We start from the raw sequence: 18,864 nt of genomic DNA, 5'->3' as shown, positions 1-18,864 counted from the left end.
GGGGGCCTGAACCGGAATCCTTATGCTGGTTCTTGGGCTTTGCGCCATGTGCGCTTAAGCCACTGAGCTACCTCCAGGCCCTTAAATTCTTACATAAAGCTATGGCTACAAGACTACTATGAACTAGTCTTGTGGATGAATCAAGCATGCAGAATTCCCCTACTGGGAGGTTGTATTTCCTTCCTATGACAATATACTTCAAAGTTTTAATTGTGTGTGTCAGAATTCTTTACTGGTAACTGTATGAAAAAAAAGACATGATACAACCGAAATATAGCTGCCACAGGGAGAGGTTTTTTAACTAAGGATGAAAACCCAAGTTTATTTACCTATCTCATTCACAGGCTTATTTAAGGACTATCAGGGAGACCCATCATGCAGTATGCTTAAAAAACAACAACTAAGGCATTTTTACGCAAGTGAGACAGAATATCAAAAGTTCAGATTTCCAAAGAAGGAAGGGCTGGCTCTTCCAAGTAACTAACAATATCCATCTCCTCAATTTCTTTTGTACTTACCAAACACCAGGGTTATGCTGGAGTTTCAAACTGCCTAGTTTGATAGTAAAGGGAGGGGAAAGTCTAGTACTATAGGTTCAATATCCACTAAGATTATACAACAGACCACCTAAGCTGCTGGCTTTTTATTTAGCTATCCTACATGGTTTGGGGTTCCTTTAAGTAAAAGCTTTTTTTAAAAAAAAGTCAGTCTAGCATCACCTTTAGGCCTAGAAAGACTTGATCCATCATTCAGGAAGTAAGAAAAAAAGAAAAAAAAAGAAATAAAAATGATTCAGACATCAAATGGATCTAAATAAAAATCCTTCTGACAAGATAAATCCCCAGATTTTCTGTGGTTGAAATATTTGCATAAAATATCTATCTCTAAATCCTTAAACAAATAAAAATGGATTTACCTTATGGTCGATCCATCAGTACCACTGTTAGGCATTTATCCAAAGAATACTCAAACACTAATTTGAAAGGACATACGTGCCCCAATGTTCATAGCTGCAATATTCACAAGAGCCAAAGAGTAGAAGCAGCCTAACCGTTCATCAACATATGACTGGATTAAGAAGTTTTGGTATATGGATTTATGACATACTCCTCTGGAATCAAAATGATGTTATTTTATCCTTTGGGACAAAATGGACAGAACTGGAGAGGTTATGCCTAGCAAGATAAGTAAAGAGATGAAAACTACTACAGGATGATTTCACTCATATGTGGAATCCAGAGAGCTGATACACATGATCTTGGGGGGGGGGGAGGGGGAACAGTAGCAAGGAAACTGTTTCCAAGACTTATAAGAACTACAGTGGTTATCTTTGGGAGGGCTGGGACACAGAACTTTAATGATGGGTGTGATATGAACTAAATACGGTAATCTTACAATCTTATAACCAACTATTAATCAGAAATTAAAAAAATGAAAAAAACCCTCTTGAAAGAACTTTTATTACTTTCTATAACCTGATGCTATCATTAGAAGCACAAATACAGGTTAATTTTTCTGTGTGACCCTTTGCTAATCTATCAGACATTCTCAGAAGCTACACAGAAGAGAATGCACCTTTAAAGATTTCATCTGGAATAATACCTCATGATTAGAATAGCCATTCTAACCATGCTTACTTTAATTACTCTTTCTAAAGCAAATCAAACTCTCCTTTACTCAAAGTGTGTTTTTTAAAGGGAGTGCTACCAAGAGTCTGCTGATATCCTACATTTCATGCATAAGCACTTTTGTTTACTCTTATAAAAAAAAGATAATGCAATAAAATATCTGGACCTTTATTATTCTCTTGTAAATATTTCACTTCAAGGATCTCCGTTATCTGGAAATTTCACTTTTAATCCTAGTGATTCTGTTCAGACTAAATTCTATCTGCCCATCACTGGAATATTTTTATTTTCCATTTTTAAATCCCATGGATTATAAAAAAAGATGGAAAATTATGTGCTCTCTGCTCATACATGGATGCCAACTATAGGCTACAAAATCACTGGAGATTCCTTCTGCTCCCTAGGGAAGTGAACCTTAAATGTTACGTGAACCACAACCCTTTCACATTTAAGGAAGTAGTATTTTCTTTAGAGAATTAAAAACACTTTTTTTTATTTACTACCAGCATTTTTTTAAGAGCTTAGTATTTTCATTACTGGTGGGGGGGGAAGCATTGTAAGTCCAACTCTGTGTTCAAAACAGGGATAAAGCTCAAGCTGAAGAGATAGATCACCAGGTAAGGCATGTGTCTTGCAATTAATTTGTCCCATGTTCTAGCGCCCCAGTACCACAAGCACTAGGGGAAACTCTCGCGTCAAGGGATTCCTCCTTCTCTGTATCTCATCTGAATGAAAAAGTGAACCCCAGAATAACTACTGCAGACTATCTAAATGCAAATTCCATTTCTATTTTCACAAAGTATTTTACTTACATATATTTTTGAAAACAATCTGTATAAAAATTTGATTATTTAAGGAGGAAAAAAAAACATAAAGGAGCCAGAGAGGTGGCCCAGCAGAGTGCTTAGAACATCAGGAAGCAGGGTCCTAGTCAACTGCCAGCACCAAGTAGGAGCACAAAGAGAACAATATGGTGGTGAACCAGTGATCTGTGCATGCTTCCACCCCCCCTTGAAATTATAAAACAAAAAAGAAGCTCGTGTGTATTTGTTGGATTCTCAGGTTAAAAAAAAAAAAAAAGATGCTGAAGACTACCGCAGAGGTAAGCCTCTATCTGTGAAGGGAGAGGGTGAAAAACTAGTAATAAGATTAGGAATTCGCTTTCCTTGGCCTTCAAATAAACCATTTCCAAAAAGACATTAATAATACACCTAAAATAGTTTGCAAGCCACTATAATAGTTTAAGTTAATTCAAAAAAATTAAATTTATTTTAATGAGAAATACAGAGGGAAAGAAAAAGAGATAAGAGGCCAGAGCACTGTGCAATTCTAGCATATGCTGGTGCCAGGGATTGAACCTGGGACCTCAGAGCGTCTGGCATGAAAGTTTTTTATATAACCACAATGCTGTCACTCCTGCCACAGTTAATTTTTAAAATGTTATTATCTATCTTCTATAAGTTTAGAGAACATTTCGGGTGCTAGCGCAGAAGGTTAGGTGTACATGGCACTAAGTGCAAGGACTGGCACTAAGGATTCCGGTTTGAGCCCCCAGCTCCCCACCTAAGGGGTGGGGGGTGTCACTCCACAATCGGTGAAGCAGTTCTGCAGCTGTCTTTTTCTCCCCCCTTATCTTCCCCTCTTCTTTCGATCTCTCTGTCCTATCCAACAACAACAGCAATGGCAACAACAAGGACAACAAAATGGGAAAAATGGCCTTCAGGAGCAGTGGAACAAAAAAACAAATGTTACCATGTGCAAGGCCCAAGGTTCGAGCCTCAGCTGCAGGGGGGAATGCTTCACAAGCAGTGTATTAATGGAATTAATGGATCTAACAACACATAAGCTACCAATTAATGACAGTCTCTCCCTCTAAAAATAGTATCTTCTCAAAAAAAAAAAAAAACACAAACTTCTCTTTTGATGCAGTAGTTCCTGTATTACTGTAACATATTAAACTGCAAACACATCAATAATCCAGATACTCAACAGCTGACTATGAAAATCAGTCATATAAAGCTACACACACATACCCTACACCTCACGTGGAATTATAAAAGGCTGCATGCCACATTTTTTCCTAACTTATCTAAGATCTCCTCAAGTGCCACTAGTTTCAATTATACCTATGGCTAGTGCCTAATACTTTCATTGATCCTTGGTTAGGATTGACAATATTTAACTTTTGTAATGAACATAAAGAGATACACTCATGTTTACCTGGTAGGTTTAAATGCCTGTGTGTTAGGAGAATTTGCTTTCTATTCCTCACCTGTTTGAACATCAATAACCATTTGATGGCCCCCTCTCATTCCTGGCCGGTTATCTTCTCCATCACCTAAGGTAGAAACAATAGTGATAACTATCTTTCAAAGGAATAATACAGAACTGTAAACCCAGAGTACTTCTTTCGTCAGTCGATAATAAAATATTGCATAAGCTTATTCTTTCAGTATTAGGTAAAGGAACTTGTAAGAGGGATATGACTCATAATAGTTATGTTTATAATTATTATCTTACCTTTTATCCCCAACTGCTTTCAGGTTATTAATGTAACTGCAAGTTATTTTAATGTATCTATGATCAACACAACAAATCAGCAAAGATAGCATATCCCATAGAAATTTTAAGTTAAAAAAAAAACTTAGAACTATGAAATAAGCAAGTGAAAAACTGAAAAATAACTATGCAATCAGATCTCACACTTATATTCCAGGCACTGTCTGTTAATATAATGAACAGTTTTACAATTCTGAAAACTAAGATGTTAATCAAGCTTTATATTAGTGGTAATTTCCTTACTGATTTAGCTTATACCAAGATTTCAGAAATCAGTCCCACATAATTCAACTCTTATTTGAACACTGAGAATATTTAAGAGTTGCTTATCTCTGACTATTGTTTCCACAGGAGAACTATAAGACTGAATGTCAGTCTCTGTATATACAAAGTAAGATGCAAAACTGAAGAGTTATGTTTTTTTTTAAAAAAAAATCATTACTGTTGTGTTCAAGGGCTAATCATTCAGACATCCTTTGCATTTTTTTCTCTCTTTTTCAATAATTAGGTTTACAGTTTGCAGTTCATTATTATTAAGGTCTTGTCCTTTCCCTTCTTCTTCCCCTCACTAGTCAGTACTACCATTTTCAAGAATGGATTATTAAATACTAGAGTACATTGTTAGTATGTGTACATGCTTATGTACATATTTAAATCATTCATTTTAAATAACAATCTACATGTGAAAAGAAAATTACCTGAAATACAATAATAAAATAGAAAAATGATGTTCAAATAACAGCTAATGGAAATTCATAAAAAATTTGCCAGGTATATTAATGTGTAACACTACTACCAGGGAAAGCTTTCTCACTATTTAAGAGAAGGCCTTAGTAATATGTGAAGACTATAGATAAAAGAGCTAAACATTCTTTGGTTTTCTTTTAGGTATCAGAGAATTGTTACATTTTCTATTACAGGAGTATCTGGTAAACAGTGAGAACTAATGAAAAAGTGGCAAAAATTTCCTCCAATATGAAAAAAGTATCAATGATGAGGATTAGCAAAGGATTCAATTATTAAGTTTACAGTCTTTATAAGAAGCAAATGGTCTGCAGTGTTCACAGCATGGGGCTCAAGATTTACATAGGCTCCAAACTCATAAATATCTGTAAAGATTTAATTATATTAGTGTTAATTTTTACTAGGACTACTATACAAGCTTTTATTACCACCTAGTTAGAAAGTTCCGTATATGTAGATATGACCATTTCTATTCAGCCCAAAGCCCTATTGATTTTACTGAGCAATTATGGAGAAACGAAGATTTACAGAAACACATCTGGCAATACAATAGTTTACAAGTTTACAGTGTTTCTGTGTTTAAAATCGTACCCATTCTCTTGCTATAGTAGTAAAACAAAACGGGTTAAAAGAAAATTTTATAATAAATGAAATCTGCCATCTAGTTAAGGAAATTATGCTTTTTCTTAAACATCTTAATTTTCCACTAGTGGGGAACTGGGAAACGTGAGTTACCTTACAGAAAATGAAACCAAGACTCTAAAGCAAAAGCATCCACAACTTAGTAGGCAGGGCTTACCTTTGGTACTTTTGGGAATGATCTGACTCCACCGTGGCTTGTATTCCTGTTGACTGATATACTGATTGAATAAGCCATCTGCAAACATCAAAGAATGAAAAAGAATCACACCATAGCCACCTTACATTTTTATTACAGCAAAATAATTAAAATGTAAAGGCATAAAGTAAGGGAAATTATCAAATATGGCAACACTACAGTAAAGTTTTCATAAGTCATTTCAGTTTTTTCATTTTTATTTTTATTAGACAGAGACAGCTAGAAATTGAGAGGTATGGGAAGACAGGGAGAGAGACTGAGAGACACCTACAGCCCTGCTTTACCACTCATGAAGCTTCCCCCTTGCAAGTGGGGACCAGGGGCTCGAACCCAGGTCCTTGCACGCTATAACATGTGCGCTCAACCAGGTGCGCCACCATCCGGCAACAGTCATTTCAGTTTTTATGCCACCTCAACTATAGATAGTAAAGTTATTAGGTGACACAGCCATAAAAGCAAGGTTATATTGGTTATTGTTTTCTCTATTTTTATCACTACTAAATAAAAACTACTAGTAAATCTAGAGAAGGAAATGGAAGCTCTAATTACTCTGGTTTACATCTTTAAAATATATCTTTCAAAAAAGCAAATTGAATACTTGAGAGTGAAAATTCCACTTTCATCTAAATTTTCTTGAGTATAAACTGCCTGTGTCCTTGTGATAGATATAGATCAGCATTTCCTCAATAAAGTGACTGTGAAGATGGAAAGGGGGAAAGCGTAATTGTAACATATTTATTGAATACTAAAATGTTAGACTCTATTCTGTCTGTCTTACTTATCTGGTTTAAGTCTATATATGAACTTCTACTTTATAGATAAGGAAATGTATATTTTGAGAAACTGAGGAACTCTAATAATATCTGAAATTCATGTCTCACAAAATGCCTGAATCTGTTTCATCACTAATTCTTAATTCACTACATAAATGGAGTTGTTAGGCCAGTTACTATGATGGCTGTGGAGAAACAGCTCCCCCCCCACACCCATTATATCCTTAGTAATTACCCAGATTTAATCTCATGCCTCATCAATAAAGATTAGTTATAAGTACCATGAAATACAATACTGGCTAATGAAATTATGAGGAGGTGGGGGAGAGAGGACATTTAAAAAATGTTTTACTTTAAATGAACAAACTGGACAAAGAAAAATCTACTCTTAGTCTTCTAGAAGTGGTCATCTCAGCACATGTATCCACAATTGTCCTAGCCAATGTGTAGAGGTATGAGAATAAGGCAATTTTATAATAGTGACACAGCAGAAAGAGATAAAGAAACTAGATCACTGAACTGACCAACCATGAAATCTACTTTGTATCTGGACTTAGGAGCTTTAACATTTCCATACTTTTAGAACTAGCATTTCCTGTCATGGGAGCTAAAGACAGATTATAGTTTATAGTCATCATTACTATAAACTCTGATTACAATCTGGAAAAAAAGAAAAAAAGGTTTTCCGTTTTGCTTCTTTTAGTCAAAAAAAACCCCTTACTTTTACAAAGAATTTATAAGTTTATTCTTTAAGAGTTGCCTACTTGCCAGAAACTCTGCAATTTAGAAAAATCTCCCTAATCTCTTTCTTTTCTGGGTAATCAAGAGGCTCAATTATAACCAACCCTTCCGCTTTCAAGCCTCTTTAGATGGCTTTGACTGGAAACTTCCATTCTACACACTCATCCAGTTTCTTTTTAATTTGTTTTTGGGACTTTTCAAAATCCTTACAACAAGGAAGTTTTAATTTCTTATCTCCTTGTTAAACTAGCACTCACAGATCAGTATGCATATTTTTACTGTTAAACCAGAAAACAATCAAATTCTTAAGTTGACTCCTAAGTGTTTCTACATCAGATAATCTATTCTCCAGTGGATTTTCCTGACAATTCTTGCCCCAATCATCTTATCCTGAGCGCTGCTCTTTAACATTACAAAAAAGAAAAAAAAAAAACACATAGGGCTCCTACTAATAATACAGACAAGATGACAATAATACTTTAGAATTACAGAGAAATAAAACAATAAATTTTACTCAATTTTCAGAAAGTTATATCAAAAGCAAATAGTGATTAAAAAATCTTTAAACAGAAAAGATAAAATCATTCAAAAGTGACAAGGGCTTTAAAACACACATTAACTCCTCACAATGGCTCACTGAAAAAGAGGGAGAGTGAAAGATAGTAACTTTGGGGATATGAGGAACCTATAAGACATGAGAAATACAAGATAAAAATAGAGAAAGTAGGCAGGCAGCATAGCTCACTTGGATCTGTGCTGTTTTGCCTTATGTGTGGCCCAAGTTCAAGGCCAACCCATACTGTGCTGAAGCACTTCTGTATTGCTTGCTCTCTCGCTCTCTCTCGCTCTCTCTCCCCCTCTCCCCTTCTCCTGCCTGCCCACCCTCCCATCTCTTCCCCAACCCTAGTCTCTATGTAGCAAAAAGTTATCCTATGCCAGTGAAGTTCCAGAGATGACAAAAAAAAATAATTTTTAAAAACAGAATTAGTAATTAATTTTACATTTGTTAATGGCAGCAATCATCATATTACCTAAGTCTCCATACTAAATATTTACATGAGTCTTGAGTGATTAACTAAGTTCTTTATTTGGTGTTTTAAGTGTTGAATAAGGCCTGAGGTTCTTTCCAAATTCTGACACGCCAGGACTGAACCATTCTGAGAACCAATATATCAGTATTTACTGAAACCATGTGTGCTTAGTTAATTCTACTTTATTACTTAATGTTCATCTTAGAAAAGACTCCATTTCCTCTTCCTCTTAAGTCCTCTATGACTCCACTGAAAGAAATAAATTCTTCTAAGAGCACGTAAGGCTGTAATCACAGCAACAGTGCTCATCAGATAAGAAAATCCTATCCCTAGGACCACAAGACAGCTCGCCAGCTATGGCACCCGCCTTGCCACGTACACGGCCCAGGCTTTGGTCCTAGCAACACAGAGGAGTGCCATCACACTAAGGAAGTACTGGTGCTGTGTAGGACTATGTGAAAGCTTGGTAGAGCTTAGAGGAGCTCTCCCATCCTTGGATGGAGGTCTGGAAAGACAACCCACTTGTTAGCCTCTCCCGTATAGGGATGAGATAAGACAGAAAAGTCTTCCATGACTCAGTTTCCCCTTGTTAGCCTCTCAAGCTCACAGAAAGCCTACAAGCCTCTCACACTCACACTCTATCATACACCCTTGCCAGTACCTTGGCAGTGAGACTCCCAAATCTATTTCCTTGCTTGCCTTTGATATCTATGATTTACATCAAGCCTTGCCTCTTTCTGTTTCATCTCATTCTACTGGTTTAGCCACTGTTTTCCTTAATACCTTTGGATAATTAAGATGCCCACATGGAAAACAACTGCCTTGACCTTTTGGTATCACACCAATTCTTGTCATTCCTACCCCTCCCCACTATAGGGGCAAGCTGACCTTTAAGAAACCTATAATTTCTGACATATGTGAAATATGTCCTTTGTTCTGTTTGCTATAAAGCCTTGTGTTCTACACTAAATAAACTAGAGGTTCATACTAGGATCTCTCCTGGCATTCTTACTGTATCACAGAGTCCCTAGAACTTGTGATGGAGAAGCCAGTGGCTTATCTTCTGGTTGGAGGCACTCCACGTGAGCGCCAGCAGTGCTGTGGTGGTAAGTCAGTCCAGGAACAGGGAAATAACACATGTGTGATGATCCCATTACACACACAAACACACACACACACACACACACACACACACACACACACACACCCCACCCCACATGGAGGCAGGAGGTGAGAGGAAGGAACAGAGGGAGGGAGGGAGGGAGGGAGGGTAGAGGAATCCTTGATTTTTATAGTCATTCTGAACTGCAGGTAAAATTAAATTCTCATTTCTTCAACCAACACTTCTCTTACTAATTTGTAAAGCTTACTCTACTACCCAGACATCAAATTTATTTCTCTTCCATCTAACAAATCTGTCCTAAGAAAATATTGTCAGCAATTGTCAAAGTGAAAACTAGCAAATTCAAATACTACATAACTTTTGTAAGGTAATTTTAAACACATACAGAAACACACCAAATGAAAGCACAGCCCTGACAAACATTGGTTAACAGAATTAAGATGATTTTTGATTTAGGATTTTTTTCCTATACATTTCTGTTTTCCCAACTGTCAACATTATGCTCTTTCATTACTGCAAGAAGTCAGAGAAAATGGAATATGTGGGACTACTTTCTAAACTTTGCGAGAATTTTGTAATATATCAATAGCATAAGCCATTTTTACGTCCCTTACTAGCCCTCAATTCATTCCTCTTCCTAGTTCACTAGAAATCTGCTTTTCCTCAAGCAGTGCTCTGACAAAGATGTTAATGTATTTATTTATGACAGAAAGAGGGAGAAAGGACCAGAGCATCACTCTGGCACATGGGATGCCATGGATCAAACTGGGGTCCTTGTGCTTGAGAGTCCAACACCTTATCCACTGTGCTACCTCCCAGGCTGCAGCCAGTCTATTAACAATGGCAAAAAAGAATCAAGTATGTGCCCTGTGTTTACTAGCACACATACAGAGGAAACTACTTCAAAAAGTCAAAGTAGCAAATTTTATGGTAATTTTACTATGGTAATTTTACTATGGTAATTTTACTCTACGGAGATAAAGTTAATTCTTCTAAATAATGATAGTACAGCAACAGAGATGGTCTGTATATAGTAAAGGCTTAAAACAGAAAAGAGGGCAGGCTGTGGGAGGGACTGTCCTTGGAGTCGTCACAGTGTCACTGAGTTCCTTACATTAAAACAAACTCCTCCCAAAACTCCTACTTGCCACTCCTACTTGTCACTGATCATCTCCATCAGGAACAACATAATGGGCCGCTTTGTGGACTTCCACAGGACCTTTCCCTCAATGTGGATCAATAATGATAGGGGATGTTCCTTTTTCTGAATGGAGATTATACAACATACTCTACCTACTACCCAAGGAAGATGAGTCCTGAAATTAGTGCAGCCTGGAATGTTCCTAGCCATGACCACAGAATGCCAGCTCAGACCTACAGGGATGCAGACATTACATAGGCTCTTGTGCTGACTATGGGATTTACAGTTAACAATATTTATATACTTTCCCCCATATTTGGGGGCTACTCTCTTCCCTGATCCAGCTTTTCAATCCTTTTTCCAAATATGACACCATCTCCCCAGACAATAACCTGGGTCCACCTGCATATTAAACGTCAGGCTCAGCAAAAACTACTAAAGTCATGGGCCCTCTGGTATATATCTAAAACAAACCTACTAGCTTTTTCTAAAACAGAGACCCCAAATCTTCATTATTCTTGCCTTTAGGTTCATGATCAGTCAACAATTTCTTCTAGATTATATCTTAACTCTTTTTCAGCTACCAGGTTCCAAATGATACCATGATGCCAACCCGACTTCCTTGGACAGAGAACCCCACCATATGTCTTGGGAGCACCGCCTCACCAGATCCCTGTCCCACTAGGGAAAAAGAGAGACAGGCTGGGAGTTTGGATCAACTTGTCAATGCTCATGTTCAGCGGTGAAGCAATTACAGAAGCCAGATCTTCTACCTTCTGCACCCCATAATGATCCTGGGTCCATACTCCCAGAAGGATAAAGAATAGGGAAGTTATTAAGGGAGGGGATTGGATATGGAGCTCTGGGGGTGGGCACTGTGTGGAAATGTACCCCTCTTATCCTGTAGTCTTGTCAATATTGCTATTTTATAAATGAAAAATTAATTAAAAAAAAAAACTACTTCAGCTAAAGCACATGCTTTGTTCTTACTGGCATCCCGATAAGTCATACTGTTTACACAGAGTAGTCAAGCAAATATTTAAAAAACGTTTTAGAAATTCTTTTCCATTCATCCTCTCCTTCTATTTCTATCTCCATCTAAAAAAGTTGGGGAAAGCTGTGACGTTCCAGGACAATAACAATAAGGAAGGAAAGAAGGGAGGGAAGGAGGGAGGGTGGATAATGTCAGACTAAGGACCTCAACATTCATATTAAGAAGAAAGAAAGCAGTAAATTAAAATCAGTGTAGAAAGGAGGAGGAGAAACAGTAAAGATAATGACAGACACTGATGAAATAAGAGTATGGCAAAGGACCAAGAAACTAAGATCTGTGCTCTTAAGAAAATATATTCCTGGGAATCGGGCAGTAGTGCAGCAGGTTAAGAGCAGGTGGAGCGAAGTGCAAGGACCGACGTTAGATCCCGGTTGAGCCCCTGGCTCCACACCTGCAGGGGAGTCGCTTCACAAGAGGTGAAACAGGTCTGCAGGTGTTTTTCTCTCCCCTTCTGTCTTCCCCTCCTCTCTCCATTTCCCTGTCCTATCCAATGACGACATCAATAACAACAATAAGTACAATAATAAAACAAGGGCAACAAAAGGAATAAACAAATATTTTTAAAAAAGAATATATTCCTAGCCAGACTTCTAGGGGGAAAATTGAATAGAAAGAATAAGACATGATAAACAGATAGTATAAGAATAATACCAGAGTGCAGGGGAGGCAGCATAAGCATTATGTACTAAATGCAAAATGCTGTTTCTTCCACTATATGAAACTAGATAGAAAGTGCATTTAATTGAGATTTTCCTATTTAGCAGGCAGGAATTTCTTGCCCTTCTCTGCTATGTTTTCAGTGGAGCAGAAGCCAAAAATTCCTAGTATTTACTTCCTTATTTGTTCAACAAATCATCATCAGTGAAGTCAGCAGCAGACCGAACAACCCTGGAAGGAATGTTTATTAACGAAACAGTGTTCCAAGCCAGTTGAAAAGTACAAAAAGAAAACTTGGTTATAAGCCTCAAGAATGCAGTTGCTACCAATTTTCCCTAAATTTGGTTTCAATCTAGAATGGGGAGGCGTGATGTTAAGCCTCTGTAGTATCAGTGTTGCATTCCGTTTTAACAGTTACTCTTAACTCTTAGAAGAGTCATAATTACTTTCAATCCTAAAATTACATGAAGTTGCTGGTGACTTTGCTGTTTTCTTTCCTCTGACAAAATACTAAATGCCTTAAAGACAATATTTGGGACAAATAAATAAACAACTGTTGGTATGCTTCTAATTCTGCTTTTAAAAACCCCTTATGTTTCATTTGGTTTAATCCTCCCTGCATTCTATTTACATAACACTGTATTCTATTTACATAACCTCTGTTAACAAGCACCACCCTCCCTCCAGGGCATTGGTGGTTCAGTGGTAGAATTCTTGCCTGCTCCACCCCCTCTCCTTGTCACAACCTGATTTTCACCAGTCACTTTTCTCTCCACCCCCTCTGCGTCACATCCTGTTGCCACCCTACCGGGCTAGTATATTTATAAGGACAAGATTGTTAGTAGTTTTTAGTTTTAGTCTAGCTTGGTATAGATTGTGCTGCATCCTGCATGAATAAAGAGATACTGTGTACAACCCAACCATGAGTCCCTGGTCGTCTGTTACCCACCCGTGAAGCCAGCCTGGCGAAAACAACATATGGCGCCCAATGTGGGGCCGGACATGCACAACGCCCAGATAAGTGAAGACTTTGCCTACCTATGCACAAAGCCTCTACTGTTTCATCATGAGACAGTTACTCTGTCTCTGGAACATTTTGCTCTGGGCCACACTTTGTTTCCCTGACCGGGAACTTTGGTTTCTTGAGACCCTAATCATAGAGCTTGGGAGATGCACGGAGATTTCTCCTTGGACTTTCTGGATTCCTTCTCCCATGTTTCCTGAGGAAAAGGACTATATTTTGCTCTGGGCCACAATTTGGTTCTTTATGACCGTGATCGTAGACCTTGGGATATGCATGGGGATTTCCACTGGGACTTTCTGGACTTCTTCTCGAATGTTTCCCATGGAGAAGGACTACTTTAATTTGAGGAGCATTCTCGAGTACCCTGGCAGTCACCAAGAATGGAGACACGTGGTTAGTTCTACTCTCCTGATTGGATTCTTTCTTCAATGGGAAGACAATTTTAAAAATGGGTGCCTGAAGCAATCCAGCAGGAACAGTCAGAAGCACCCTAAATGGAATTTCAAGGAGCTTTTTGGACTAGGACGCCCTCTGGGAACTCTTGATGCTACATGGTGAGATCTGTTTCATAAGAGAGTGATTTGAATGACTGAATTTTTGTTTAGACATTGACTTTAAAAAAAAAAATGCTGGACGCAGCCATGATTTCTAGAGACATCCAGAAACAATCCAAAAAATTGTTTTTTCCTCCTTTGATTTCTTTTTTTACATCTTGGCATAAATCTGAAATGTTTAATCCTAAAACGGTATGAGTTATGGGCGGGGCAGATAGTGCAATGATTATGTTAATTATTCTCATGCCTGAGGCTTTTAACCGTAGTTCTTCTGTTTACCTTTCCACATTTTATTGAGTTTAAACTGTTTAAACAAACTTAAAATCATACTAGAAAGGACTTCCAATTATAATGGAGTTATCAATTATAGTAAACTTCTATTCTGCTACAAGTTTTGTTTGACAAGTAAGTGAATTTCAGCTGTCAAGTCTTCACATGAAAAAGCATCTGCTCAAATGGAATTCCCGGAAATCCATTTGGACCCCTGTTCTCTGACATCGTCCACAAGATGGAATGACACCCCCGGAACACATCCCCGGAAACCAATGATGTGACCTGGCACGACCTGAAGAAACAGATTCACAGACTCCAAAGATCACTCTCTACAGAAAAGCAGAATTCTGGTGGCTGACATTCCCCATCGAGACAGACATGCAGCGTTTCATCCCTTGGCATTTTCTTCTGTGGTCAGCTACTTTGGACTGACACCTCCATCGGACTTACTGGTACATGCTGCTGTGTTTCTCAAAGACTAACTTCAGCCAATTGCCTTGAGACTTTATAGACCATGTCCCCTCGCCTTCAGGCTCTGTCCCCAGAGACAGAAAACTTTCCCTCCTTATTAGGTTATGCCCACAGAGGCAGGAAACGCCCTTTGATGCAAGAGATGTCCCCAGAGGCACGAAGCGCTCCCACAGGCAAGAAATGCCCTTTCGCCTGCTAGGCCTTGCCCTTTGAGGCAAGAAAGAAACCTTCCCCTTGGCATCACACTGGTTATTGCTACTCACCTATTTTGTTTTCCATGTCTTATGCCATTTTTTTTTAAAACGCCTGTACGATATAGGTTTCTGTTCACCCCAAAATCCTGATGCTATGGCTATTAGTTAAAAAGAAAGGGGGAATTGTTGGTATGCTTCTAATTCTGCCTTTAAAAACCTCTTCTGTTTCATTTGGTTTAATCCCCCATGCATTCTATTTACATAACACTGTATTCTATTTACATAACCTCTGTTAACAAGCACCACCCTCCCTCCAGGGCATTGGTGGTTCAGTGGTAGAATTCTTGCCTGCTCCGCCCCCTCTCCTTGTCACACCCTGATTTTCACCAGTCACTTTTCTCTCCACCCTCTCTGCGTCACATCCTGTTCCCACCCTACTGGGCTAGTATATTTATAAGGACAAGATTGTTAGTAGTTTTTAGTTTTAGTCTAGCTTGGTATAGATTGTGCTGCGTCCTGCATGAATAAAGAGATACTGTGTACAACCCAACCATGAGTCCCTGGTCGTCTGTTACCCACCCGTGAAGCCAGCCTGTTGAAAACAACAAACAACTCCCCTCCCCAACACACAATTTCTTGTAGCTTCCTCATTCTTAAAAGATTAAAAAAAAACAGAGAATTCCTTTGTAGAAATGCTATTCATACATATGCAATATATGCTGTTATCACCTGTGATATCTTAGTGTTTTGGTAAGAGACTAATTATCATATATATGCTGGTATACTCTGAGTGATCATTTATTTGCAAGTATACCATCAGTTGTACAGACTGAAAAGACAGGCTTGCTTTCATAATGCAATGGAACTGGAGGCAATTCATTCAAAATTAACTTTAGATTCATATACTGGTTCTGTTTTCTTCATTTATAAAGTATCCAACCTGAGTACCCTGTAAGAATGGAGAATAGCATTAAAACATATGACAGCACAACACTGAGAAAGTCTCTTCCTTTCCTCCTCCTCCTTTTTAAAATATGATAGGACAGTGAGAAACAGAGAGGAGGGGGAGATAGGGAGAGAAAAAGCACTTGCTTCAACATTTGTGAAGATTCCTTCCTGCAGGTGGAAAGTAGGGGCTTGAACTCAGATCCTTGCATAAGATAATATGTACACTCAATAGAGTGTGCCACTGTCCAGCCCCCACAAGTATATGTTCTTTCTCTCTTTTTACAAAAAAAAGACATCAAGTTTCCTTCCAGTAACACTAAGTTATTTTTACTCACAATGATTCTGACATTAAATATATTAATGTATGGGTTCTTCGTTCACACCAACCATTTCTCTAACTCTCTGATGCTAACTGGTTGACCAAATGTTCAATTTAATTCTGACACTAGCTACCTAGAGTTAGCATCAGACCACACAAATTAAAGGGCTTAGTCCTGAGTTTGAAGTACTGCACCAAAGTTAAAAACTCTGGGGAAGGGGGTAGAGGTGGGATGGGTAGATTTTTTTGGCTCCAGTGTAGGGGGCAGGGGGAGGGACACAGACTTTTGGTGATGGGAACAGTGTTAATATACACTCTTATTAGTTAACCTATACTCTTATAAATCATTATTTAATCAATATGTGAGGGGAAAACAGATTGAATGTCTTGAGCTTTTTAATACACAGACTTCAGTTCTGAGTATATATTCCTTCCATCTAAGGACTTCAGTTTTCAAATGAATAAACTGATTGAATTTTAAAATTGGGCTTAAAGTATTAATGCATTTCTAATAATGACCTTTTTTTGAAATATTATCACTTGTAATCTTACACCAAGGAGACCGAAAGTAACCAATCTTGCCAGTATCTAAGATATTATGCTATTTGTGCATTAAATGACACTATAATCATGATAAGGTCTCCTTTAGTACAGCAAATCCTAGCCAGGGAATTTTCAAAGTAAATCAAGTTCCAAAATAACTTGTTTGTAACAATAGTTATCTATTGTCTTTTTTTAAAAAAATTATTTATTCTCTTTTATTGCCCTTGTTTTATTATTGTTGTTGTTACTGATGTCGTTGATGTTGGATAAGACAAATGGAAAGAGGAGGGGAAGAGAAAAACAGACACCTGCAGACCTGCTTCATCGCTTGTGAAACGACTCACCTACAAGTGGGGGGCCGGGGGCTCGAACCAGGATCCTTATGTTGGTCCTTTTGCTTTGTGCCACTTGTGCTTAACCCATTGCGCTACTACACAACTCCCATTTATTGTCTTCTTAAATTCTAAGACAGCAAGAAACTTTTCTTATTCTCTGTAAAACCTGTATTTCTCCCAGTCCTGGAACCTCTGGGGCATTTTTCTCCATGCTTCTCTCAACCAAATCAATGCAAACTGGTACCACCTCGACATGTTTTACTCTGGACTGTGTCCACAGAGGTTAGGCCTGTTATGTCAACCCTCCAATTCCAATACTTTGGTACCTTTTCTAGCTCATAAGACTCCTTAGTTCCATTTCAGGTGGTGCACTTCCTAGCAAAGTTACCAGAACCTAGATATAGACCAGAGCCTATGAGGTAAGGCACATGTGCACATGTATCCATAAGCTGGGGGAAAATATACACCTTAAAGTAACAGTGCACAACAGTCTACGGTGAGTCAGTAAGTGCAGCAAGCAAGTAGAAAGACCTAAAAAAGACACCATAAGATACTTAATCAATTTCTTTAACCTAGAACTAGATACCCTCCTCATCTACTCCTTACTTCACTTCCCTCAATCACTCTAAGTTCAACCATGTCAGATAAAGTAAAGACTACAAAAGCTGCATGAGATCAAGAGAGCAGCACACTTTAATGATGGCCCTTCTGCTCACCACTAGGCCACCCCATCACCAGGGACCCTACTCAGGGAATTCTGGGATTCCCATATAGACATGATGGGCCTAGACCTCTAACAGATCCCTCCACCATCACTGGTCATCTCCACCAGGAACATTATAACCCCGCTTGTGGGTCTCTACAGGACATTGCCTTCAATGTAAAATAACAGTGTTAGAATTTGCCTCACTCTCCAAAGGGAAACTGGGTCAACATATATACCTTAAAGTAAAAGTGTACAACAGACTACAGTGACTCAGTAAATGCAGCAATCAAGTAAAAAGACCTAAGATACACCATAAGATACTTAATCAAATACACACACACATACACACACACACACACACACACACACACACTAACCTAGAATTAGATACCTTCCTCATCTAATCCTTATTTCACTTCCCTCAATCACACTAAGTCCAACCACTTGAGGAAGACTGGTCCTGAAATGAGTGCAGCCTAGATTGTTGCTAGCTGTGACCATGGAATATGAGCTCAGACTGACAGGGACACAGAGGTTACACAGGCTTCTGTCCTAAATATGAATAGACATGGGCCCTAGGTCAGATTGATGGGGTTTATAGCTAATGGCATTTATATATTTTTCCCATATTTGGAAGCTTTCTCTGCCCTTATACAACTTTCTAGTCCTACCCTCAACTCTGACACCATCTTCCCAGACAATATTGCTAGCCCACCAGCATGTTAGTTGTTGGTCTCACTCAAAAATTAGTAAAGTCATGGGCCCCTTGTAATATACATATAATAAACAGACCTACTAGCTTTTTCCAACATGATGACCCCAAATCTCATCTGCTATGCCTTTACTTTTAGGTTTCTGATTAGTAAACAAATTGTTCTGCTTTATGTCTTAATGCTTTTTAGCAACCAAGCTGCAGATGCCACCATGACACCAACCTGACTTCCCTGGGCAGACAACTTCACCAATGTGTCCTGGAACCCCACCTTTCCAGAGTCCTATCCCACTAGGGAAAGATAGAAACAGGCTGGGAATACGGATCAACCTGCCAATGCCCATGACCAGAGGAGAAACAATTATAGAAGCCAGACCTTCCACTTTCTGCACCCCATAAAGATCTTTGGTCCATGCTCCCAGAGGGATAAAGAATAGGAAAGCTTCCAATGGAGGGGAGGGGATATGAAACTCTGGTGGTAGGAATTGTATGGAAT

At 38.4% G+C, this 18,864-nt stretch overlaps 1 protein-coding gene across 15 annotated transcripts in view; it reads right to left on the bottom strand.

Annotated features, from left to right (window-relative positions):
• MKLN1 (muskelin 1) overlaps positions 1–18,864 on the bottom strand; it is a 439,788-nt gene that overhangs the window by 81,209 nt on the left and 339,715 nt on the right. For all 15 annotated transcript variants that reach the window (XR_009551231.1, XR_009551232.1, XM_060196585.1 and 12 more), the window contains 2 exons: positions 5,731–5,808; positions 3,901–3,966 (listed from right to left, as the gene is read on the bottom strand). Coding sequence is in view for 13 of the 15 variants with exons in the window: in XM_060196585.1 (XP_060052568.1) it covers positions 3,901–3,966; positions 5,731–5,808 (144 nt within the window). In the remaining 2 variants the exon portion in view is untranslated. The remainder of the gene's footprint in view (positions 1–3,900; positions 3,967–5,730; positions 5,809–18,864) is intronic.

This window comes from Erinaceus europaeus, chromosome 8, assembly GCF_950295315.1.
Source record: "Erinaceus europaeus chromosome 8, mEriEur2.1, whole genome shotgun sequence".
NCBI classification, from domain to species: Eukaryota; Metazoa; Chordata; class Mammalia; order Eulipotyphla; family Erinaceidae; genus Erinaceus; species Erinaceus europaeus.
The sequence above is the reverse complement of the archived record's forward strand: the minus strand, read 5'-3'. Positions and strand labels throughout refer to the sequence as shown.